Source organism: Alligator sinensis, unplaced genomic scaffold, assembly GCF_000455745.1.
Source record: "Alligator sinensis unplaced genomic scaffold, ASM45574v1 scaffold1354_1, whole genome shotgun sequence".
NCBI classification, from domain to species: Eukaryota; Metazoa; Chordata; order Crocodylia; family Alligatoridae; genus Alligator; species Alligator sinensis.
Window position 1 is genome coordinate 1,453,548 of NW_005842344.1, and position 24,530 is coordinate 1,478,077.

Genomic DNA, 24,530 nt, shown 5'->3' on the forward strand with positions numbered 1-24,530 from the left:
GGGTTCCTTCTGACGCTGACTATTAAAGGAAGGAAGAAAGATATTCCTAGTGCTTTTAGCAGTCTGCATTTTTTTCAGCAGAATCACAAACAACAAATCCACATAGTCCCCTATCAATTTCAGAGACAGGGCAAAGAAGCTGTTTTGAGTTTAGCTGTATGGTGTAATATGACTCTGCCAGAGCATACAGAAGGCAGGTGAATGATGCTGGAAGAGAGCCTTATAGTCAGACTAAAGATGCGATGAAATGCTCCTATTATGATTCTGAAATCCATGGAGCAGAGAAGGTGGTTACTTGATCCCCCCTGTCTGAACCTCATTGTTGCAGTTTTTCAAATTTGAATATTCAGGACTCCTATAAAGGTAATTTAAGGGGATAGAACCATGGGACAAGAATCGGGACTCGGAGGCAGACATGGGCAACAAGCAAACCATTTTTACTCCAGAGCAGCTAGATGCTTATCAGGTAAAACCACCAGGCTAAGGAGGAAAAAAAAAAGATGAAATAGCTATAATACGCGTTAAGGGAGGTTGCTCTAAAACATTCATTGGGTCTTAATTTTGTGATGCTAACCAGGATTAAAAACTCTAGCAAAAGTGTTTAGAATAAATATTATTGATAGCTGTTTAATTCCTCTCTTCTTTTTTCTTGCAAAGAGAAAAATAAAGGCCTGTATTATAAATTAAGACGAAGTATGCAAGTCTTTGGCGAAGTTAACTAGAAAGGCAGCATTGTTTACACTAGGGAAAACTTTGGGCCAGTGTATGTTTAAAAAAAAAAAATGAATACCACTGTAACTTATACCTCACCATATTTTGCAGGACTGCACATTTTTTACAAGGAAAGAAATTCTGAGGTGAGCCTGTTTTTTGTCTTTGAAGGCAATAACGGAACACGGGGTTCTTATCTGATAAGTTTAGGAATCTTTACAAGATTTTTTTTTAAAATTGGGATTTAAAAGAATGACCATGACAAAAAGCCCCATAAACTTTTATAGATACAAAATTGTGTTAAGTAGCATGAACTGAGCCAAAAATCTGTAACTCACTATAGTGTTAAAAGGCCAGTTCCTCCACCTGAAGTTTTCATATAACAAATTATCTAAAATGATTTTGCCACATACACATTCAAAGGGTTTCATGCCCTTCCACCTTGTTTTATAACAACTACTACACAGATTATTGATATTCTGTGGTCCATTTTGTTTATTTGATGAAATATGCCAAACTTTTCAGTAGTGTAATAAAGAACCAAAACTAACTTGTATTTAAAGTTTCTTTTCCTCATATATTTATATTATAGTCTAAATTCTATTTTAATGTTATGATATAATTTCATTTTTTTTTAAATTATTGATATTATTAACATTAGAGGTCCAAAAATACTAGGTTATCCATTTACCAATGTGAGATTGTTTTCACAGAGAAACAAAATGAGCCAGAGAGACTTGGAAAAGGACATATAATACTTGTAAAGAATGTCTTCAATATTAGAACAGAGTAGACTTTAAAGGGATTTCTTTCAATTTTGTCTTGGTAACATGCTGCTAGTGTATCATTTCTCATTGTTTCTTATTTTTATATTTACAGTAATATTTTTTGAGAAATATTCACAAGGCCCAAGTTATGTGAAAGAGAATTGGGAATTAACCAGTATATTCACAAAAAGTCACAGCCAGCTTGCTACGATTAAAGTAACCTAAAAAGCTTTTACTGACACAACATGAGGCTCTCTCGGTTTTTGTGCGAGAAGCTGCTGACATACGAGACATCTACTGTGGAGTTGTCTCATTAGCTCCGCAGTAAACTTCTCAGCGTCCACAGGTGCATGGCTATTAGGCTGGAGGTAAATCAGTGAACTCTGCCACAGGTTAGTACTTGTAAATATAAGTACTATCCTACGGCAGAGTTTTTTACTCTGCAGCAACACACACGCAGATGCTGATGGGGCTGGCTGAAACATGAGGGTGCTTCAGTGTGGGGGCTGCCTGCTGTCTAGCCCCACACTGGAGCACCCTCGTGTGCCAGCCAGCTCCTCTGCAACACATTGAGCCAGGTTGGAGCAGCTCTGGGCTGGCAGGCGGGTCTTCCCCCCATCCCGGACCCTCTGCCAGCCAGGGCTGCTCTGACCCAGCTCAGACCCAGGTGCACATGTAAACGTGGCACCCAGGAGCAATAAACTTTGGCGCAATATGTGCCAGAGGTTACTGCTGCATGTTACTGTACAACATGTAGACATGCCCAGTATCAGTGGATCGACTCGTTTGAAGAACAGGGTAGAGGAGAAAATTGCATGAGGATGTGCCCTTTAGCAGAATTATGTGCTCTTCCATTGATGTGCACTCTGCTAACCTGCTTGCAAATGTAGCGCAGCAGAAAGTGTAATTGGAGCAAGTGTCTATTATAACTGAAACTTAAGCTTGGCTGAATTTTCATGCGCTGAATAGACGGCCAGGCCATAATTGTGTCATGAATAAGGCATTTATTATTGATAATGAGCCCCTTAGAAACAATGGAACAGGATTTTCAGCCACATTCACTAATGATAACTCTAAAAAAAAGGATCCTTAATCTACAAGAGGTAAACAGTACTGCAGAAAATTAAAACATGTTTGAAGACACATTATAGATGTTCTGGTTCTCATGGGATCTCCTTACAGTCAGTTTAGTGGAAATTTTGCTGGGCCAAAAATGCAGGATGAGGCTGCAGACTTGAAGAGCAAAACATTTGCTCCCTTACCCTCCTCCCCTTATTCTAAACCTTAAACTAGAGAAAAGGAAGGTAACAGGTAGCTAAGGGAAGACTAACTGATTAGTGGAGTAGTCTCCCATCCCTCTGAGCTAAATGGCTCAGTGGTTCTCCCTCTCCTATTTGTAGATTTGCTTTTGAAATGACAATCTATACTTCTCAAAAAGATACACATTAAATTTTTTATGAATTTCTTTTGAAGATTCCTTGGTGTGTCGTTGTTATGACCAGAATTATTAAAGCTGTGCTTGTCTACATTTGGGCACCTAAATCAGAGGTATTGGGTACTATTTATCTCCTAATGACTTCTGTAGGAGATGGCATGCAGCCTCACTGAGTGAATTTTTTGCAGAGCATTGAACTTATAGGATCTTTTCTGTCTTGGCATCGCTTTCCTCTATACATGCAGTTGCTTGGCAGTGGAAAAGGGTCACTAATTGCTTCATTCCAAATTTACAGCCAGCTGGAGCTGATGAACAATATTTGAATCACACATACCTTTACACAGATTTTGTAGGGAGGCATGAGACAAGGATTCTCAGCTTTTTGGCGTATTAACGGGACATGTTCTTGCCAACTAAGCCAGCCTTCAGGTATGTATATAAAGACAGGTGGGGGAAACAAAGGAATATGGAAAGCAGTTACTGGTGAAAAATACTTCAAGGAAGCTAATAACAGGTCTATTTATCACTTTGAATAAAAAGTACTTGATCACCCAGGCTACAAGAAAATGCAATTGCACAAAAAACAACAACAATTTTGCTAGCTAGTTTGTACATGTATTTTTATACTAATTGCTTCTTCCTCCATGAAGCCCAGATTCTCCTCAGTTATATTTACGTTCGCTACTTTGATGCAAGATCTGAACGATAAATCATAAAACAGAGAAGACGGACGTATTTTTCAGGGCTGCAAGAACAAACCAATACCAAAATGAACCTTACATTCCATTTTCAGGCTGTTTTACAGGTACAGAGATCTGGCCCCACAGCTAGTCCCACTTGACTACTCAGATAAACCAGATGTGATGCTTCCCTATGAACTCATCAGCAGCATGCCAGAGCTGAAGGTACAGCGTAAGGAATGCAGAAGGTAGACATGGTGCCACATTTCACTTTCATCTATCCCTTCTGAATAATTCATCCCTTACTAATTGTCAGAAGACCTGAAAGATAATTGAATTCTGGCTATCTAGAGAATAGCTGTCTAAATCCAAAGTCCCTTTAGAAGCTGCCAGTGGTTTCCTTTGAAAGCTTACTGAAGTCCAAAAAAGGTACAGAGAAGTTTGTAGCTGGACCTGTTTTTTGATGCAACATTAGACAAAAAAAAACCAAAACAAAAAAAACTAGAAACAGGGGCAAGGGGAAGGAGGGGTTGTCTTGTCCACCACTAAGAGGCTCATATGGATAGAACTCCTGCCTAAGTTGTGCCCTATAAAGCCAAGGCACTAAAGTGAAACAAATATTAGTAAAGACCGCCTTTCATTTTATTTTGTCTTCCCTTTTCAACAGGATAATCCATTTCGCCAGCGGATAGCAGAGGTTTTCTCAGAGGATGGAGAAGGCAATATGACTTTAGATGATTTTTTAGACATGTTTTCAGTGTTGAGTGAAATGGCTCCCAGAGATCTCAAAGCTTATTATGCCTTTAAAATTTATGGTGAGTGAAACTAGCATGGATGGTAAAGCTTGGAGGAAATACAGAGTTGCACGTGACCAGAGACTGACTGCAGGAACACTCTTAAATTAGATCAGTGATTTTCTACTAGGCTGTCAAGGCACCCTGGGGTGTCTTGAGAACCTTATTAGGGTGCCCCATGGTGCCTTGCATTGTTAGAACTGTTAGCTGTGCAAACCTGATTCACAAGATAAACCCAGACATTTAAAATAAAAAGCCATAGCATTAAAAGCATTCTAACATGCTGTAGTCTTTCTGATTTTTTTGCAACAGAAAAAAACTAATCTTTTTTTTTTTTTTTTGCATAGTAAGAAAACAAGTGAAAATTAAAAGGTAGCATTTTCAGAGGTGTCTTTATTGTCTAATGAGGGGGTGCCTTGAGTCTAATCCCTCATATCTACTTAGGTTGAGAACCACTACATTAGATACACACATGGCTATGAACTGTATAGGTACATATTTAATAGGGCTCCCCTTCTCATTGCATTTAAATGCTTCCTAGCTATCCTAGAAACTTCTATGCCACTTGTAAGGTTTTCATTGTGTTCATAACTGAAAGATATTTTGCTTAAACTCTGGCAGCTCTGGCTTTCACCGTGATGCAGCAATGCGCAGTAGAATTAATCTACTGCACTTTTAGTGTCTTGTGTTGATGCCTATTGAGACTGAAGGTGATCTCTGATCCTCAGTTTCTGACATCTGCTGGAAAATTTGTGGTACTGCATCCAAAGCAACTATTCCATATTTTGTTAATTGAAGGAAATAACATTTAAAAACAAACTGTACAGACCATGGGAGATGCTTTGAAAAGTATTGATTAAAGCACATGACCGAATAATTCTAAAGTAAAGGGGATTTAATCTGGTGTCAGCTGTTCAGTGGCATCTGTGGTTCCATTTACTGCAGACTAGGTCTGGACACACAAAACTTGTCAACCAGGCTGTTTACACATAGCAAGTTCTCCCTAAAATGTATCTGTCTGACTATTCATTAAGGGAATTAATGTCCCATCTTCTACAGGGTTCTTTGAATAACCCAGGCTTGTAGCATGTTTTCACAAAGGATGTTTTTAAAAATTACAATTATTTACTATATGTTTTCAATTATTTTTTTCTTCCGGTCTCAGCAAAATCAATTATATAATGCCCTAATAAAAGAGAGTTCTGCTTCTGAAGCCAAAGGGGACATTGTTCAACATGGAAAAAAAAGCAAGACAGCCTACCCTGTTCTTTTAGTTCATGGTACTAGCTTGCTGATAATTTGATTATGGACAGATTTCATTAGGGATGAGATTATTTGGGAACTCTAACATTGTGTATGACCAAACAACACCAGGGTGCACAAAACTTGTAGATGGGTGTTTTGGAAATAATTTCATAATTGCAATCCAGTGAACGTTGGGCAATTCTTCAATTCTAAATTAGGAATTCCTTTATACAGTTATATTGGGGTTTGTAAATCAGGTCAGACACATTCCTTCCCACTGCGATCTTGGGAGTCAGACTTGGAGAAGTCAGTTTTCAGCATTTTGAATGCATCATTTCTCTTTCCTTTGACAGATTTTAACAATGATGATTATATATGCAAGTCAGACTTGGAAAAAACTGTTAACAAACTGACTCGACATGAACTTACTCCAGAAGAGGTTAGCCTTGTATGTGAAAAAGTGATTGAGGAAGCTGATCTGGACAATGATGGCAAACTTTCCCTAGAAGATTTTCAGCACATGATAGTAAGAGCTCCAGACTTTCTCAGGTAACAGTGGCCCTTTTGTTATACATTGAGACTTCACTCCTCATTCTCTAGTACAAGTGTTTTAAAAGGTATGCTTATTAGCTCTTCCACGCTTGAAGATTTCAATGTTTCCAGTCCATCAGTCATATTATTGCACTGCAAGCATTCACTAAAAAACAAACCACCAACCAAACCCCCCCCACCCCCAGATTTTAAAGTTTAGGGGTGTCTGTTTTTTTGCTGTTGCTTTTGAACTTCAAGTCATTTTTCATAATTTCTCTAAGATCATGAGTGCCAGGAAATTGTCTGAAGAGGAAAAAAACCCCCACATTTCTCCTTCTGATGGCTCAAGCAGTTAGGCCTGAATGCCTCAAATATTGTTGGATTCTATATAAAACTGTTAAGAGTTGGCAACATTATACTGAAAAGACTATTTACTTTACAAACGTATTTTTAACAAAAGGCTGCTCTTTAGATTTAAGTGATTTAGGATTCTTAATCCCAAAGCAGGCAAGAAAAATCAAATGTGACAAGGTAAAAATTACTGGGTTTGTGCTACGTGGTGAATGAGACATACGTAGCATTTTTTGTTTTTGTTTTTTTAATAGTACATTTCACATTCGAATCTGAATCTGGTGAAACACAGAGTGGGAACTTCATCCGAATTCCGCCACGTACATCATTCCGTTCTGTTTTCAGGACCAAACACGAGTTTCAGAAACTGGAGTAAGAGCTGGGGAGAAGAACAAGTTATATTTCCTGTTTAAATCTTCAGGGATAAGATTAATTAAGATTTCCCTAGGTAACTTAGTACAAAGTTTTTCTTGCCAGTTAACATGTTCAGTACAAATTTTGTTTTGATTTTCAGCTTCAGCAAATCTGATCAACAAAGAAATGGGGAATACATCCATATTTGTTTAACTTAGCAAATAAAAAGATTTGGTTAAGGTAAAAGACTGCTGGCACTAGAACAAATATGTATAAACTGACCATTAATAAACTTTGACTTGAAATTGGAAGGAGATTCTTAGTCACTACTACAGCTGGGTCCTAAGAAACCCTTCCAATTTGAATAACAGGTGTTTATTATTGCCGTGAAGTGTTTTTTTAGATTGAGCCAGATCAGTGATTCTCAATGCAGATGCTGTGGCACCCTAGGGTACCTTGAGATCCTTTCAAGGGTGCTGCCGTGTGCCATGCAATGTTAGCATTGTTAGGTGTGCAAGCATGATTCACAAGATAAAACCAAAGATTTCAAGTAGGAATTCACTGCGGTAAAAACACTCTGTGACCCGAGTTCCTTGAAACAGAAGAATTGCTCGTTTATTTTTCTGTAATCAAAAAATGAGTGAAAGTGAAGAGCTGGCATTTTCTGAGGTGGACCTTGAGTCTGAAAAAGTTAAGTACTGTTCAGCTAGGTATCTGAAAACAGGTCTGCATCTGTCTTGGGAGGTCTCTTCTAGTCCTGGGCTCCCAACAGAAAAAACTGTTTGGGGGTATTTTTTATTTATTTTTAAAGGGCTAGGCACTAAGTAGAAGTTACATAAAAAAGAAAACCTAGAACATTTCCTTCTGTCCTTTATGCAGTTTTACCTTGCGAGACAGATCTTGCTATAGGCACTGAAAACATATAAACTGGTGTTTAATGAGCTTGGATTGCAAGTTAATTGGCTTAAACAAAAACCCAAAGCACTCAACACCCCACCTATTGTAGAATGACTTTCAAAGCTGCCAAAATTCCATTAAAATTAATGGAAATTGAACACACAACCTGAAAGCAGCTTTAAAGCCTCTGAGTCTGATGTCAGAGGACTAAAAGTTGAGTGAACTAAGAAACTCCTACCACACTGGGGCAAAAAAGCAGAATGGCACTGTGGCATTTCATTCACAGTTTTAATGTGATTTATCTCAGTTACACACAACCTCAGATCTAGATTTATTGAATAAAAGCTTTTTCCTTGAAAAAGGAACAGAGGATGCTGAATCACTATCTGTATTACCTGCAAGCTTTTGCTGAATTTTCTTTCAAGTCTGGAACATTGAATTGTACGTTGTAATGCATGGATCCAGAATTACTACCAACTTCCTTAGAAACATTTTCTGTTCCATTGCAGTGAGACTCTCTGCAGTATATAAGGAATAACTAGCCAGGTATCCTCAGGCATATTATTAGTAGGCACTGTAAAAAAGGGACCTTATCTGAAGTCTCTTTCTATTACATGGTAGATGATCACCAGAAGGTTTGGTTCATTCTCTTTGTCATAAAACCGACAATCAAATCCATAGCTCCCATTTTTCCCCTGAAATTCAATAGCTTTCGAGTATCTTTAGAGTCTTTTCTATATGTTTACTATCAAGGTTACTTTGTTGGTCATTTTCTGTGTACTTTAAAAGATGAAGGCATTTTTGTCAAGTAACAGATTTCTATATTTTATCGTTCTAAAGAAAGAACAAATTGAACTGAGGGGCATAAAACCCATGCATTTACATTTACAAGTAATAACATGTCGTACCTGGACCTTGAATCAGAAAGAGCATGTAAACGAATGATATACATAACAATTTTTAAGGAGTTTAGTTCTTTCTTTGTGACACATGCTAAACTGCATATTTCAGTACCAGGTGCCAACTGCTATTTATTACTAAAATACCAAAAAATGCTACAGTATAGGCTAAGAATTTCCCATAGTCCTGATCCGACATGCTGTTCTGTTGACTAGGGTGGCACACTAAAGAACGTGCTAATCCTACAGTCCATCATGAAGATGATATTTATTTTGCAAATTAAGCTTATAATCACATATAACAATTATTTAATTCAGACAGTTTTAGGGGCTAATACTCAAACTAGACAAAAACCTCCACAGTCCATACCAATCTAACCATGGGGTAAAATTCCTTCCTGATCCCAAGCACAGTGATCAGTGGCAATGTGTAGGGGGTGCACATGCACCTCCTGAGTGCCCCCTGACTGGCCATGCTCGCCTCTTAGGTGATGGTTAGGGGGGGCAGGCGGGAGCGCTGGTGCCCCCCCTGCAAGCACCAGCCAATCACTATGATTGCTGTGGCCGCTTCCAGGAGGACTGCCCATGGGGGACCTCACCCGGTCAGCAGGACTGGTCGCAAGGGGGGCACACACCCCTCCTGACTCAGGCAGCACCAGTCGCTCATGATAGTGATTGGTCTCACTGTAAATGGAGTCCTTGCATCTCCCAACTACCCAGTTCGCCCAGTAAAAGGGGTATATATTTAAAAAAAAAAAAAAAAAAAAAATTAAACCCAACCAACCAACCAAACAACACACCACCAAAAACACCTCTCTTTTCACATATTCACTTGGACCATCATGGCTATAACAACCCTCCAACCTTCCTTAAACATTTCTGACTCTCAAACAAGAAGAAAACTGAAGACATTTATAAAAGGTACATCCAACACAAATTTTTATATGCCATATTTTTCTCACTTACAACACACCGCGGAACAAGATACGCACCATACTTTTGAAAGGCAGAATGAAGAAAACAATTTTTTCCTCATAGTAACTGAGTAGCAGCAGCAAGGGAGCTGAGCCTGTTCATTTTTCTGCTCCCTGTGGATCTCTGCCGACTTCACTTTTCCTTTCCTTTGGTATGCAGCAGACACTTCTTACTGCATTTCCTCACACAAAATGCACACACCAACTTCAAGCAGACAGTTTTTAGAAAAAAGGTGCGCAGTGTATGCAAGAAAATATGTTTAACTCTTAAAAAATACCTTAAGACAAATCATCTTAGAATAAATATTTGGTTTTTTAAAGTGCATATTTCGAAGGCAATCAGGACTCGTAGTAGAGATGATCTCTCTTATTAGACCAACAAGATTTTTGCAAATAAATACAATTTCTTTAATTGCTTTTATATATAAAGCAATTAAATACATTTTATTTATTTATTTGCAAAAATCTTGTTGGTCTAATAAGAGATCTCTCTACTACGAGTCCTGATTGCCTTTTCCTCTAGACCAATATGGTTACAACCTGGATGCCTCATAGTTAAAAGAATACGCTTGCAATTTATGTATTTAAGTTTTTTAAAGTGGTTTGCAATGTATTGTTTGTCACTTTTTTTATACAAGTGTTATGTAAACAAGTTTGGATTTTTTTACAAAATCCAGATTGGCATAATTAAGCTGAATTGTTCATAAAATTGTACAGATCAGTCCTTGAGCTCGATTCAAAGGCCACTGAAGAGGAGAACATTTCACATATATCATTTAAATTTTATGTTATTCATATTTCTAAGTGCAGTCACTCAAAAATAAATATTACAAATTACTTTGTTCTAGTTAATCTTACACCAAGGTTGGTCTTTATTCCTAATTATTCATTAAAAAAACCAAATCAATAGTAAATCAGGTCTGCCAGACGTGATTAAATATTTTAAATCTTGTCTTGTCAGAAATCTTAAAAAGCAGAAGACCTTCTAGGTGAAGGTAAACAGAATGTGGTAACAAGATGCTACAGGAGCAGCACATTCCAGAATCTAGGGCTACACTAACACATCTCATTAGCTGCAACCCCTTTCAAATAAAAAACACATCACCCAGCCATGTCACTGTACAGAACAAGCAGTGTTCTCTTAAGTAATACTTTGCAGAAGCAAGTCATGTAAGAGCCAGCACATTTACGTACAGATAATTTCTATAACAAACCATTTGGCTGGTCCTCATCTGTCAAGTGTCAAACAAGTAATGGGGAAGGACTCATTAAATTGCTTTATCCAAGTTTGCTGGGAAAATGTGCACACACATTGAATATAAAATATCACAATATGTTACCTCAAAGTGTTGCAAATGTTACTGTTTTCATATCCTACCTCTTCTCAGGAGTGTTTTACCTTTCAGGTTAGTGTTGGCTTGGGGCTTGCACCAATGAGTTTCCTTGGTAAAACAGTTAATTCCAGGAAGTATATTTCTCTGCATATAAAAATTGGACAAAAGTCATTATGCCACTGCCTTGCATCTCAACACACAAATTTAGTCAAACCGAATAAGATAGTCAAGTTACAGGGTACAGTAACCAGGGGACATTTTAACCAAACATATTTTACTGCATCACCAGGTAAAGCAACAAAATGCAAATCTTGGGAGAGGTTAAAAATGGTAGTTGAAGTACTTTATTTAGGTGCTGTAACAAATAGATACTAGACCAACTGACTTTGGGCTCTAGTTATTTTTTGTGGTCCAGATATTGATGAGTCACTTATTAACATCTTGACAATTAGTTGTTCACCACTGTTGACCCTCAGGTGGATTCTGAGAACCAAGAAAGGTTAAAAAAGCTAACTCACAACATAACAATATCTAAACTTTTAATTGAAAAATTAACAACAAAACAGAAAAGATATAAATGACAACAGTACAGACAAGGCATATTCAAGCAAACAATTAAAGTTTATGTATGTACATTTATGTAAAGGCATAACAATCTGATTAGGGTTGTTGCCATGTTGATCTAAGGACTTAGGCAGACAAGGTTCTTTGTGCAGGTGTGATATCTTTTATTAGACCAACCAAATAGTTGGAAAAATGGTTCTTTGCCAAGCTTTTGGGCACAAATACTATGTACTGTAGTATTTGAAAGCATTTTCATCGTAAAATTGCCAAGTCATAACATCTTAGAAAAGCCTCTGCCTGGTTGGCCAGTCTATTACAGAAAGGACCTGCATACTTAGGTTCCAAAAAGCACATTGCTAAATAGCTCTAACCAGGTATCCTTGCAAGTGGGCAATTCAACAAGAACTGTGGTTCAAGACTAAAGAGCAAAAATCCCAAAGTGGACCTGGTTTTTAAATACTATGACTTGGCTAAAGTATCAAAAAAAAAAAAAAGCTTACTAAATAGGGCAAAAAGATAAAAAAGTATTCCCAATAGGTGGTACTGTAATTAATATTAATCTACCTATTCTTATTCCCTATATAAGATTTACCTCCTCTAAAATTAGCCTCAACTATCACCAAACCACTAAATGTACGAGGCAACCTATACTCTGATTTTTTCAATCGATCTTTCTTGAGTTTTCTAAAGTGGTTCACACCTTATGAAATTCTCCTGCCTGAGCATTTCCTTTGCCCATTCATTTCTTAGCCAAACTACAATCAAGCAAATACAAGTAACTCTATGACTAGAAAATGATGTTGCCAAGTGAAGTGGGTCAGTGTGACAAAGCACAGTTGATTCGCTTCACTGGACAAAACATGTCATCCCTTGTTTCACTTTTGACATTGCAGGATGAGGAGCAATGCGATCTTTCTGCTTTCCCACTATGGAGAATCATGCTGGGATTCCCTGGGGTGCTGCTCTGCAAACAAGCAAGGAAGGCAGGTGTTCCAGGGACTTGGGGGGCCTTCAGGCCCCCTGAGCACCTGCCAAGGATGGCTGGAGAATGAGAGCATCTCAGGCTGCTCTGCTCTCCTGACACAGAGCTAATAGATGTTCTCTGCAATAAGGTGGAAGCGTCTATTACTACCTTTTATCGCACCACTAATTTTCCATTCCTGTGGAGCAACAAAAGATAGCAACATGTGTTTGCTTCCATTTTGCAGCCATAAAAAAAAAAGATGGCAGCACAAATGAGTTGTCAGAAAATGTCTGTTTCCATCCTATACAATCCTATCCCTGAACTACTTAAGGCCTACAATAATAGGCCCTAATAATCTTAGTAAATTAGGCTTGGAAGGGACCTCAGGAGGTCATCTAGATTCTAGTCCAACCCCCTGCTCAAAGCAGGACCAGCCCAAAGTATATCATCCCAGCCAAGCCTTTGTCTAGCTGGGTCTTAAAGACCTTCAAAGGATGGAGATGCCACAACCTTTCTGGGTAACTTGTTCCAGTGCTTTACTACCCTTCTAATGACAAAGCTTTTTCTAATATCTAACGTCAGCTTCCCTTGCTGCAACTTGAGACCATTGCTCCTTGTTCTGTCATCTGCCACCACTGAGAACAGCCCAGGTCCATCCTCTTTGGAACCACCTTTCAGGTAGTTGAAGGCTGCTATTAAATCCCACCCCCCTCGGTCTCCTCTTCTCCAGACTAAATAACACAGTTCCCTCAGCCTCTCCTCACAAGTCATGTCCCCAGACTTCTATTTTCATTGCCTTCTGCTGGATTCTCCAGTTTGTCCACAACCTTTCTGTAGTGGGGGGCCAAAAACAACACAGGACTTCAGATATGGTCTCACCAGTGCTGAATAGAGGGGAATAATTGCTTCCCTCAGTCTGCTGGCAATGCTCTTACTAATGCAGCCCAGGATGCCGTTGGCTTCCTTGGGAACAAGGGCACACTGCTGGCTCATATTCAGCTTCCTGTCCACTATAACCCCCAGGTCATGTTCTGGGGAGCTGCTGCCTAGCCAGGGAATACCTCAGCCTGTACCAATGTATGGGACTGTTCCGTTCTAAGTGCAGGACTTGGCAGTTTTCCTTATTGAACCTCATGAGATTTCTTTAGGTCCTGTCCTCCAATTTGTCAAAGTTTTTTCTGAATCCTAGCCCTCCCCTCCAGCATATATCTATTATTCCCCACAGCTTGGTGACATCTGCAAGCTGAGGGTGCACTCCATCCCATCTTCCAGGTTGTTGATGAAGATACTGAACAAAACCAGACCCAGAGCTGACCCCTGGGGCACTCCACTTGATACTGGCTGTCTACTAGACATTAAGCCATTGATTACTGCTCTTTCAGCCCAACGGTCCAACCAGTTTTCTCTCCTTTTTACAATCTAGTTCTCTAACCCATACTTCCTTATAGCTTGCTTGTGAAACCGTTGTGGAAGACCGTATCAATAGCCTTGCTAAAGTCAATCTACCCTATCAACTATATTATGCAAATTAAAGGCTCTCTTCAGCTCAAGTGGAAAAGCATTTTGAAAGGCTCTCATGTACAGTAATGAGGATTCATGATAAGGAAATTCAGTATTTAATAGATGGAGTTTGTTAAATAGCATGGTCTATTCCATATCCAGGTGTTGCGACAACTCCTTACTAGTGCTGAGAGTTAGGGCACCTGGTATGGATGCACAACAAAGCAGCAGGTGGCCAGGGAAACGGTCCCTTCATATTACAGATTTTGTTCTTTGCGTCTCTTCATTAGTATGTATGCTGCACCAGGAATCTGGATTTGACCAAGATCTTTACAATGCCATATATAATATGCAACCTCTCAGACCAATTGCAGGACATCCAAAATTCCTTACTTAGTTTTTCACTTCTGTTTCTGAATGCAGGGCTGCTGCTGCCACAGTAAAAGGCTACTGTCACTGAACAACTTCCAGCTAGCTATGGAAACTGTTTCCTTTCCCTCCGATCATTTAAGAATTTGGCTTATCTATTTAAGGACTTGACTACAGTATTCCTTAATAGGTAACGAAGAACATAATAATTGAGACTTACAGTTATTCCAGCTGGAGCAAGAGACTGTGCTGCCTTTTGGGAAATCAGAGCCTTCCAACTGCGGTGTGGAGAGCAAGGCAGGGTGCGGGACAGTGGTTTTGTGTTATCAGGCTCAAAAAAGGATACGTGTTGAATACAAATAAGAAAGGTATGTTATCAGTATCCACAGATAAGCATGCTAAGACTAATGCTGACAAATAAGCTCCTCCTCTTTTGTCTTCAAGAGGAGGCTGGACAGATATTTGGCTGGGGCAATATGACCCTGGCACCCGTTCCTGCCCGGGGCAGGAGGTCAGACCTGATGATCTGTTTAGGTCCCTTCCAACCCTAAGCACTATGAAACAAGTGTAACATAACTGTGATTTCCTTCAGGAGCAACTGGTCATTACTGACTAGCAGCAGCTGTAACACGATGAAAGAGCGGGCATATTTATTGTGGGTTGCAAAACATGATCTTGCATTTTACCAATATGCACATCATTATTTTTGGTTGTCAGGATCTGGTATCATTTGTAGTCGATTATCTCATAACACTTTTTCAACTCATTGACAATAATATGTTAATTGCACTGTATTGTTGCCAGGTATTGCAATAGATAAGATTTTTTTTTTAAGTGGCATCCTTTATTAGACCTACTACCAGCTTTTGAATGCAAGACACCTTCATCAGGACCTGATGAAGAATGACAAAGCATGTCTTGCATTCAGAAGTTTGTCGGCCTCTATCCCAACTATGCCGTTGGTCCAATAAAAGAATTCACCCTAAGAAATCCTTGCCTCTTGCATAATCCCTGGCCCATCATAGCTACAACATCACTCTAACACTACCATATACTGCAAGTAAATTAAAATTGTGTTGTCAAATACAGTGGAAATGTAAAGCACCAATTTCTCTAATCTATTTTATAGGCAACCAGTGGGATAATTAATGGGATGTCAGACAAAGAAAGAAGAATGTGATTGTTTAAACACTCTGAAGGAGCAAAACAAGTTTCAGTAATTCAGTGATCTATGCAGCAGAGCTGCTACTGTTGGCAATAAGCATGCTGGCCTGCAGGTGAGAATTATGCAGGAGGAAAGGTACACGGGGGTGGGGGAAATGATGATGATGGCTCAAGGTTTGGGTGCCAGAACCCTGTGCTCTGAAATGGACACCTAAAAAGAGAGTTTCTCTTGGCCATATTGAATTCATACCTTTAAGTAATAGGAGAGGGGTTTGGGTGAGAAATTTTCTTGGGCATAATATAAACAAAACACAAAACCCAGTTTACCACAGATACTTGTATATACTCACCGTGGTTCACTTCCTGCAATTATAAGCAACTAGATTTTACATATCGATGCCATCTTAATACATTTAGTTACAGAATAATTTTTTGAACCAGTACTTTGTACAGTAGCAGATGCATGGAAGTCTGTAGTCCTATTATTTACAAATTTGAAACAAAGTCATTTTATGATTAAGAAATACCAACTGTTGTTGAGTTGGTAGGTATCAGTTTTTACTTTGACATGTCAGGTACACAGACTGAGGTGGACACAGGGTTATATTACAAAACAGAAGGGAGTGCAAAAAGGAAAGACCAGTAACAAAGTGGAGACTGACTGGAATGACATCTTCCACAACACTACTGGGGGACAGTTTTATGAAATTTAGCACCAAGTTGGTAATTAGTCTATAAATATCAGGTGCATAACTAAAGTTTTGATTTCAAATATTAATTTCAGTTTATGAAGTTATTTCATATCCTGTTAATTAGATTTTAATATGATGGTGCAGTAAACAAGCACCTGAAGTCATGGACTGAATCAAACAGTATTTAACGAAACAGCTATAATTTAATATAGAAGTCAGTTAAATTGCAAGATTTGTAGTTTTAATGCTATTGGTGGAACTGGCAAAATTAACAGACATTATGACAGGTTTCTCCAAGAAGCTAAAACAGGGTGCTCAGAACAAGGGAATGTATAAAATAATAAAGTGAAGCAGTCCACTCGGTTCTGAAGTAAGACCAACCTTGTTACTAAACCATTCTTACAGTTACAAGATACTCATTTGCACTTTATTCCTCTTAGGAAGTCTAATACATTTTTCATTGTTACAAAACTTGATGTAGCGGAACTCAAATTTTGGTCATTATGCTTTCATAGCACTCACGTTAACATAAAATTTGCAATAACTGGATAACACTTCCACCAAATAGGCAACAATAATTGTTTGTTAAGGAAAGTGGTTTCATTATGAAAAGGAAATCACAATCCTATTAAATAGACATATAAACATGTGCAACGACCAACATAAATGTAAAAAAAAGGATATTCACATGGGGAGGGCATGGCACAAGAAAATTTTAATTTAAAGAGGGCTCTCTTAGTATCAATAACATGCATAGTGAAGATCAGAATTCCATCCTTCAAACCTTCCTATTTGCGAGTAAATATTCCCTGCCCTCCCAGATTTATCACAATGAATTTGAAGATGGATGCTGTCAGTAAAAGACCATCTAGTAGTGCAGGATATTGGATTACCAGCTACTTTTCACTTACCTGCCAAACAAACACACACATTGATTGCAACATCCAATACCACAGGGTGTGCCGATACTGGAGGGTGAACATTTATTATCTGCGGCCAATTCAAAAACCTAAACATGTTCAGCACCAGGGACTTAGCACAGAAAATGATTTCATGGTCCATTATAATCTACCTCAAGGGTGGCCAGCCTGGAGCATGTGTACCACAAGTGGCATAGGCGACCACTGTGTGTGGCACACAGAAGACTGGGAGGGGGCAGACAGCACAGTAACAGATAGGGCAGGAAGCAGAAAGTGTACTAGATCAGGGAAGAGGAAGGGGATTGGAGTGGTACTTGGAGAGGGTGCCTGGGTAATCTGTGGCATGTCTGCCAAAAAAGTTGCCCCCCACCACTGATCTAGCTGATACTTGCTAAATCTCTGCACTTCACTGGTGATAATGATCCTCCTGAATGACTTTGTTCCTCCATTGTCAAGTTTTCACTGCTGCTCTTTTTTCTGTTGGCTACCTGATACTTTATCTTACATCCTGTTTCTGTCTACACATGGAGTTTTACACAAGCTTCTGTTCCATCTGCTACTTAGCTCTGCTGTTCGCTTCTCTCCCAGAGACCTGAGCAAGGGTACTGTGATATCTGAAAGCCTGTCTTATGTCTATCCCAACCATACAGTTGGTCCAATAAAAGATATCATCCACACAAACCATTGCCTCTAAACACTTTAATATATTTATCAAAACTATTCCTGTATCTCACTGAACTCCTTCTCTCTCAAGTGTACAAAATATACAGAGTAAAAAAAATCTTTATTGCCTATGCTGTAGTTTGCATTAGCTATAACATTAAATGCACAGACTGAAAGGGTCCCTAAATATGTTGGCATGATTGAATTGTTTTACTTTTAAAACCATCTTGACCCATTGCAGAAGATGGCTGCACGCATTCACCAAAAAACCTCATTAAAAAAAAAAAATCTGAGAGATTTTTCTGCAGAACAGTTTGGTACATAAACATTTGTTAATGAACAAGATAGCTCATTTAAAACATTCAATCCACTAGCCCTAAGAAAGAAAATCCTTTTATATGCCATTAGCTATAAACTTACTTTCAGTTACATGGTAGAATGAAGTTTCTTCCTCATGTATTCAATCTGAGCCCGACAGAGCTCTTGTTAGGTACATATACCTACAGAGTTACTTTTTATACAGAAGCTTCTTGACAGACCTAGGACTTGCAAGTACTATTACAAGAAATGAGGCTGGGGCATATTCACACAAATTTGAAGGACACAGTATAAAGGAGTTAACTAATTTTAACATTAACTTTAATCATTTCCCTTTAAGTGCAGTTGTCAAGGTAAACAAAGCACATTAACAGTTCCAGGGAGATTCAGAACATTGCCAATATGTTCATTCTTTCCAAATATACTATTTTACTATTATGCCGAGTGGTTGACGATGACAGCAGGCTTCCAAGTAGGTTAGACTTGTCTTTTCCCCCAATCCAATTAGGGAAAATTGATTTTTATATCCAATAACCTGAAAGCAACTAGCTGCATAATAACTTGTATTAGTTAGCTGCTAAATTCTAGTCACTGAAATGTTATGCGCTGTGTTGCAAGAATAAAATATGTATTATAGAGAAGTATAGTTTTAAGAGTCAACACCTGCTTCTTATATCCCAGTATTTACACTGCTACACATAATTCAAGAAGTTCACTGCTGCTTTAAATTGTAACGTAACCACTGCAGGGCAGGAAGAAAATGTCATTTATAAACATGAATTTTCAGGAAGTATGTGTAGGCAGTGTGCTTTTGCATATGTGAGCAAATGTGCACATGTACATGCATGATTGGAATGCAGTTTGATACCTTCTATTTTTTAGAAACTGGAAATAACAATTCTATGAAATTTGAGGTCATTCTCAACTATGAAATTAAACAAGGAAAAAAGAACCATGCACAAAACACACACCTTATGTTGTCCATCATGATGATGTGATTTTTGATGTAGTGGTCTACAGATCTGAACCATGGCCTGTATTTCCAACAGGTAGATTGCACAGATGTAAAATATTCTCTCCAGTTAAAGATACCTAAATAATCAAATGTATTATGTGTGGTCATATCTACCACAGGAAAATAAAGCTTCTCTCCAAATGCCTCATGTTGAGGATGTACAGTATTTACATCATGCTTTGGTTTCAAAAACTTTTTGAAGAGATATTTTATTTTAATTGTAGACTTGGGAACTGAACTAGAGATAGGTAGACAAAGGATGTTCTGTGGCAGCCAAATGAGGGATATGCAGACACCTCCTGCATAGCTTTTGAAACGTGTACGCCCATGATGTTACAGAAGTGCGTTTATTTGATGTTTCAAAATGATTGTTCTATATGTATCTACAGACATTTATATGCACATGTATCATGTACACATAATTAGTTGATTAATATTGGCATTTCAGTGTAAAGCCATTTAGAGTTATTTTGATCATAACTTAATTTTCTATGTTAGACATTACAGATATAAACCCCATCCCAAAGAATGAAGCCTGTCAGTAAAGGTGCTATCGCAGGTCGCATCTGATCTGTACCCCCTCCACTAAACAGCGTAGATGCCAAATGGCAACGTGACAAAAATAAGCTTGTTTCATCTCCAAAATTGAAGAATCAGACAATTACTAAAATAAACATTTGTTTCGGTCTTATTTTGATGGTCACAGTGTGACAGGGTATGTCGAAAGGTGTTAAATCCACAGATAGAGGAAATCTCACTCAGAACAGGCACAGTCCAGTTCAATTGAGCAGATGCTCAAATTAAGGCAGTGTCCCTCACAGAAGAACACATCGGAAAAAGCTGCTTTTCTTTTGTTGGTCTGGAGTGATTTTGACTCCCTGGTTGCTGCCTTGTGGGCTATTGCCTTCCTAAAGATGCAAAGAATTTAAAAAGGTTATTTATTTATACTTAACAGCATCTAGTGTGATTAATGATTACCTTCCATCTCAGCTTTTCAGAACTAGGGGTTTGATTCAAAAGTCTACTGAATTCACGGTAATTTTTCCAATGACTTCAACAGACCTTGGGTCGGCCAATGTATTACACAATAAAAATACTTTCTGCTAAATTTGGCTCAAACAAACATGGACTGTGCATATTCTCTTTACTCCTAAAACAGTGGTTCTCAGTGGGCATGCCACCAGCCCTCGTCAGAGGTGCTGTGATGTAGGTGCTGCTGCGATAGTGGCAGTGGCCAGTTAAAAAAAAACTGCTCTTTGCACACACCTGCTTCATGAGGGCTGTGATCAGCCTAAAGCAGGCAGGAGCTGGCTTGGCTGTAGCCCTTTCCAATCCAGCCCCCCCAACTCCACCTGGAAACAAGCACACAGGACGGTTTCACCTGCACGCTTATTTCCAGGAGACGCACAGGAGGGGTCAGACCAGCATAAGCTGCACAGCATGAGACAGCTCCTGTTCAGCCTTAGGCTCAACACAGTCTTCATCCAGCAAGAGTGTGTACAGGGCAGTTTGACCTGGCCATGGCAGGAGCACACACGTTGCCAAAGTCCTTCTGAGGTTGTCTGTGCAGCAAGCCCAGGGCAATATTTTTCAGGGGCAGCAGAACCAGGTTGTAAAATGCTAAGTTAAGCTGAAGTAGCACCAACAGTGGTTCTTAACATGGGATAGTGCCATGTTCAAAAGAGAGGTGCAATGACTCTAAAAAGTTGAGAACCAGTGTCCTAAAGGATCTCAAAAACTACTGAGGTGAGACTCCTGCATGTCTTGTTAAAAATCAACTGTTCCAATTATATCTGATAGATGATGGTGGCTACCAAACTACGCACTGAGGAGTCAGCTTAATGAAAGTAACCAGGTGTGTTTTAGTTTCATAAATAAAAGAACAAAATCCATAAGGTCTCGTCTGCTATACGAGGGTAGATCTTAGCCATGCACAGTGTGAACTAATTCGATAATAATAGCTGGTCCCAGGATTAAGGTTGAATAGATGGTGTTTTGGAGGATACTGGGTATGTAACACCAGCTGCTGGGCCTCCCTTCTTTCTAATATCTATGATTCAGTGATTCTGAGTGTAAGAATGAGGATCATTACTGGACTGGGTCTCACCACATTTTCAGTCAAGCAAATGTTAGAGGTCACTTTAGAGAACCTCTAAACCCAGGCACTACTCATTCCTGGGGTTTAAAACCATCATCATGTGTTCAGCTTTCATCCTGAACTGGTTGCAAGGTAAGGTACAGTTTCTACTATCTCCACTGTGTTGCAATTGAAAAAAAACCTGCCAAAAATAGATGCTCTAGTCAAAACAGATACTGTAGTTGGTGCTTCCTTTTAAATGACTTATATGTACTATTAGTTACTCACCAATTTCTTGTCCATTTTTGCTTTGATATCTCTTGCAAGAGTGAAAAAAGCCTACAAGTAAAGTATACAGAAATGTTTTTGTTAGACACCTAAGCGTTAAGTATTTTGTTTAACAAAAGCTTTTTCATAGAACTACAGCTGGAAGTCAGCTTTTACAGCAGGGTAATACTTCTGTAAGAGGTCACGTAGTGCCTTTAACAACAGGTTAAAATCTGGCACTTTAAAACGGAATTAAATGTTCAGATATTTTTCACATAAAGCAGATTTTAACTAGGAAAGGCGCGCGGGGTGATTCTTGTCGATCTAGACATAGACAACAAAACACTGCTTTGATGCACAAAGCACTGCAGTTCACTTGAGGATGACTTGGTGTCAGTAAAATACAGGACACCTGCTATGTAGAAAGATACTAATGTACGCCACCATCTGAAGACGCTTCCCAAGTGAAACTTTCAGTGGCCCAAAAAACTGCAGCAAAATACCACCTAAAACATCCTTGCCATATTTAAATGGTAAACTGACAGATTTAATTCACTAGGGCAGCAGAGAGTGGCCTCAGCCAAGCAAGCCATTTATCAGGACAGAAACTGTCATCTTTGATACAATGTTCTTACTGATAAAGTCAGCCATAACAGTAAGAATCACATCATTTTAACTAGCACTTAAAATAACATACTATTTTAGAATGTTCTACCATCGTCAGGTCTTCCCATCCATGGCCTCAATCCCCCAAACCACTTTCCCTTATCACCCCATCTCATGCTGTAGAGCTATAGCAGGATTTTATTGCACACTTCACCAGCTAGGTGTTGCAGAGAGGCAAAGGGGAGGGAGCAGAACCATTTTGCTCTGCCATAACCCTGATTTGTTTTCTATCCCACTTACCTGCTTCCTCCAAGTTTTCTTCCCTAGGAAATTTTCCCCAAGTATTAATAGAAACATGCACTCACTCTCACATATCTGGCTTATTTTGTACCAATTCTGCCTCCTCACTTTATGATTCGTTTCAATCCAAACACTACACATTTTAAGTAAAGCCATTTAGCATGATATGTTCTTTGAATACTACCTCCACAAGGTAGATTACATCAGTGAAAAAACCATCACCAGTAACTTCTGGATAGGACTGTGTGTAGTTAAAAGAATGGTGCTCATACTGCTCTCTCGGGCAAATCTAAACAGAATAGCTGCCTATAGAAAAAGAAAGCCACAGTACTTACATTTTCTATATTAATATTTGCTTTTGCGCTGGTTTCCATGAACTTAATTCCAAAACTGGCAGCAAGCTAAACAAAAATAAAGATGTGCCATTAGTTAGCTAGATCTGGGCCACACCTAGAATTAGTTCTGCATTTAAAACAGAACCTACTGTAGCACTGAGCAGGAAAATACGAAAGCAGAACTGCAGCTTTAAACCAAACTTCTTATGCTGCTGAAAAACTACTGATAGATATATATTTTTAAGTTCATGAAAAATTCTCCTTAACTAAAACTGATCTTCAACTATGTTACACTGATTTAACTTAAGATTTTTCTTAAAATATTAATAGCACTGTATTTAAGGTCACTTTTTAAATGCACATTTTTTTGAATTGTAGACATTACAAACCTGACAGGATACCTAAATAAATGAAAAAGATTAAAGGCAGATCTCACATAAGGAATGTGATTTAGAAAAACAAAACCTGTAAAAATAGGCACTAAGAGTGAGGGTTTTATTTTTTCTAATTGATGCGATTAATTGCTTGATATTGCAGATTGTTTTGACAGAGTAAGTGCCAACTCTGTGTCCCTTTCGGCAAGCAAGAGAAATACCAAGCAGGAGTCTTTTCCACCTGTGCGTACCATGGTACCCCTTTTGGCTGCACGGCAGCAGAGTGGGAAATCTTCAAGCCTCTCAATCTTTAGAATGTAGATTTTCTTCCTTTAACTAATCTTATAAGTGTTTAGATTGCAAAAACATTTGCTAACATGCCTGGAAAATAGAACTTCATTATACAGGCTAGTATTTTCTCTATTGCATTTTCAACAATATGGGGGGGCGGGGAGAGAAATCAGTTTTAAAGATGATGAATTTAGGTAGTAGGAGGCTTTGTTGTATGTTATTTTACAGTGCTGTACTTAAAAGAGTAAATGAAATAAGTTATTTATACTAAAACAAGAATTGTTTTAGCCTTCCTATAACAACACACACTTGCTACAGTTGCCCCCCCCCCCTAAATCACACACTGCTGTTGTAATTCAGTGGTAGAATCCTTGTCTGCCACACAGGAGTCCAGTGTTCAATTCCCAGACGTGCATATAACTACAGCCATCGAGGAATGGAACGTGTGGAATTGGTCTGGCCTTTGGGTTCTGTCTCAATGGTCTAGAGGGGGAAATGGAAGGTCTAGGCAGCCTCCATTCCTCCATACTGCTACCTAGGCATACATGTTGAAGGTCCTGGTGACCTGTCATGCATACACCATGATCCAGAAGGACCGTCTGCTAGTGAATCACACATCAATCTTGCAAATGTTAGCTCCAGAAATAAAAGTTAATAAGAGAAAGACCACTGTTGTTTTCACTGAAACAGTTTTAGGTGTATGCTTGTTGATTTAATTCCATTTTTGTGTGAATGCTATTTATAATTGAAATCTCTGTGGATGAGAGCATCTGTTTAAGCATGGCTCCTAATGCACAGTTTCTCTAACAGTCCGTAAGGGAGCAGCCAGAGAGAATCAGCCTGGAACTACTCCTTCCTCCTGGAATACTGTACTACTAACTTGAATCTGGAATTTCTCTTTGCAAAAATACACACAGGTAACAAGAGCAACATGCACTTTTTTTTTGGAAAAGAGATGTTCCCCTAAAGAACAGAGCACAATTCTACTGCCATATGCAAGATGACCAAGCCAAAAGACCCAGCCCAGAGACTCAGATCAAATCTAAGCTGCACGCTGTGAAGCTAAAGGGCAACTGCATCCAGGGGTGCTTACAGATGTGGAAACTATGCTCCAACCCCCCCCCCCCCCCCCCAACACC

At 38.9% G+C, this 24,530-nt stretch overlaps 2 protein-coding genes and 1 long non-coding RNA gene across 5 annotated transcripts in view; 1 reads left to right on the forward strand and 2 right to left on the reverse strand.

The window, feature by feature from the left end:
• The window catches only part of CIB3 (calcium and integrin binding family member 3), a 22,146-nt gene extending 7,569 nt beyond the window's left edge, over positions 1-14,577 (forward strand). Inside the window, exons 1-6 of one of the 3 annotated variants that reach the window (XM_006028859.3) lie at positions 416-466; positions 823-857; positions 3,707-3,818; positions 4,261-4,408; positions 5,986-6,181; positions 6,769-7,236. In XM_006028859.3, coding sequence (XP_006028921.1) covers positions 416-466; positions 823-857; positions 3,707-3,818; positions 4,261-4,408; positions 5,986-6,181; positions 6,769-6,790 — 564 coding nt within the window. In that variant the 3' untranslated portion in view covers positions 6,791-7,236. Of the gene's footprint in view, positions 1-415; positions 467-822; positions 858-3,706; positions 3,819-4,260; positions 4,409-5,985; positions 6,182-6,768; positions 7,237-14,423 lie in introns of those variants that run through there. The other 2 variants (XM_006028860.3, XM_025210313.1) reach the window with 2 other exon arrangements.
• Positions 1-14,728, reverse strand: LOC112551132. Its single transcript, XR_003095301.1, has 4 exons — positions 14,590-14,728; positions 9,657-11,116; positions 3,248-3,336; positions 1-480 (listed from the first exon to the last, which is right to left on the reverse strand). It is a non-coding gene; the product is annotated as an uncharacterized LOC112551132 (long non-coding RNA).
• Positions 14,729-19,226: 4,498 nt separating this feature from the next.
• Positions 19,227-24,530, reverse strand: part of RAB8A (RAB8A, member RAS oncogene family) — a 10,068-nt gene continuing 4,764 nt past the window's right edge. Inside the window, exons 6-8 of the mRNA XM_025210334.1 lie at positions 22,727-22,792; positions 21,507-21,557; positions 19,227-20,049 (exon numbers count right to left, since the gene is read on the reverse strand). Coding sequence (XP_025066119.1) covers positions 19,957-20,049; positions 21,507-21,557; positions 22,727-22,792 — 210 coding nt within the window. The 3' untranslated portion in view covers positions 19,227-19,956. The remainder of the gene's footprint in view (positions 20,050-21,506; positions 21,558-22,726; positions 22,793-24,530) is intronic.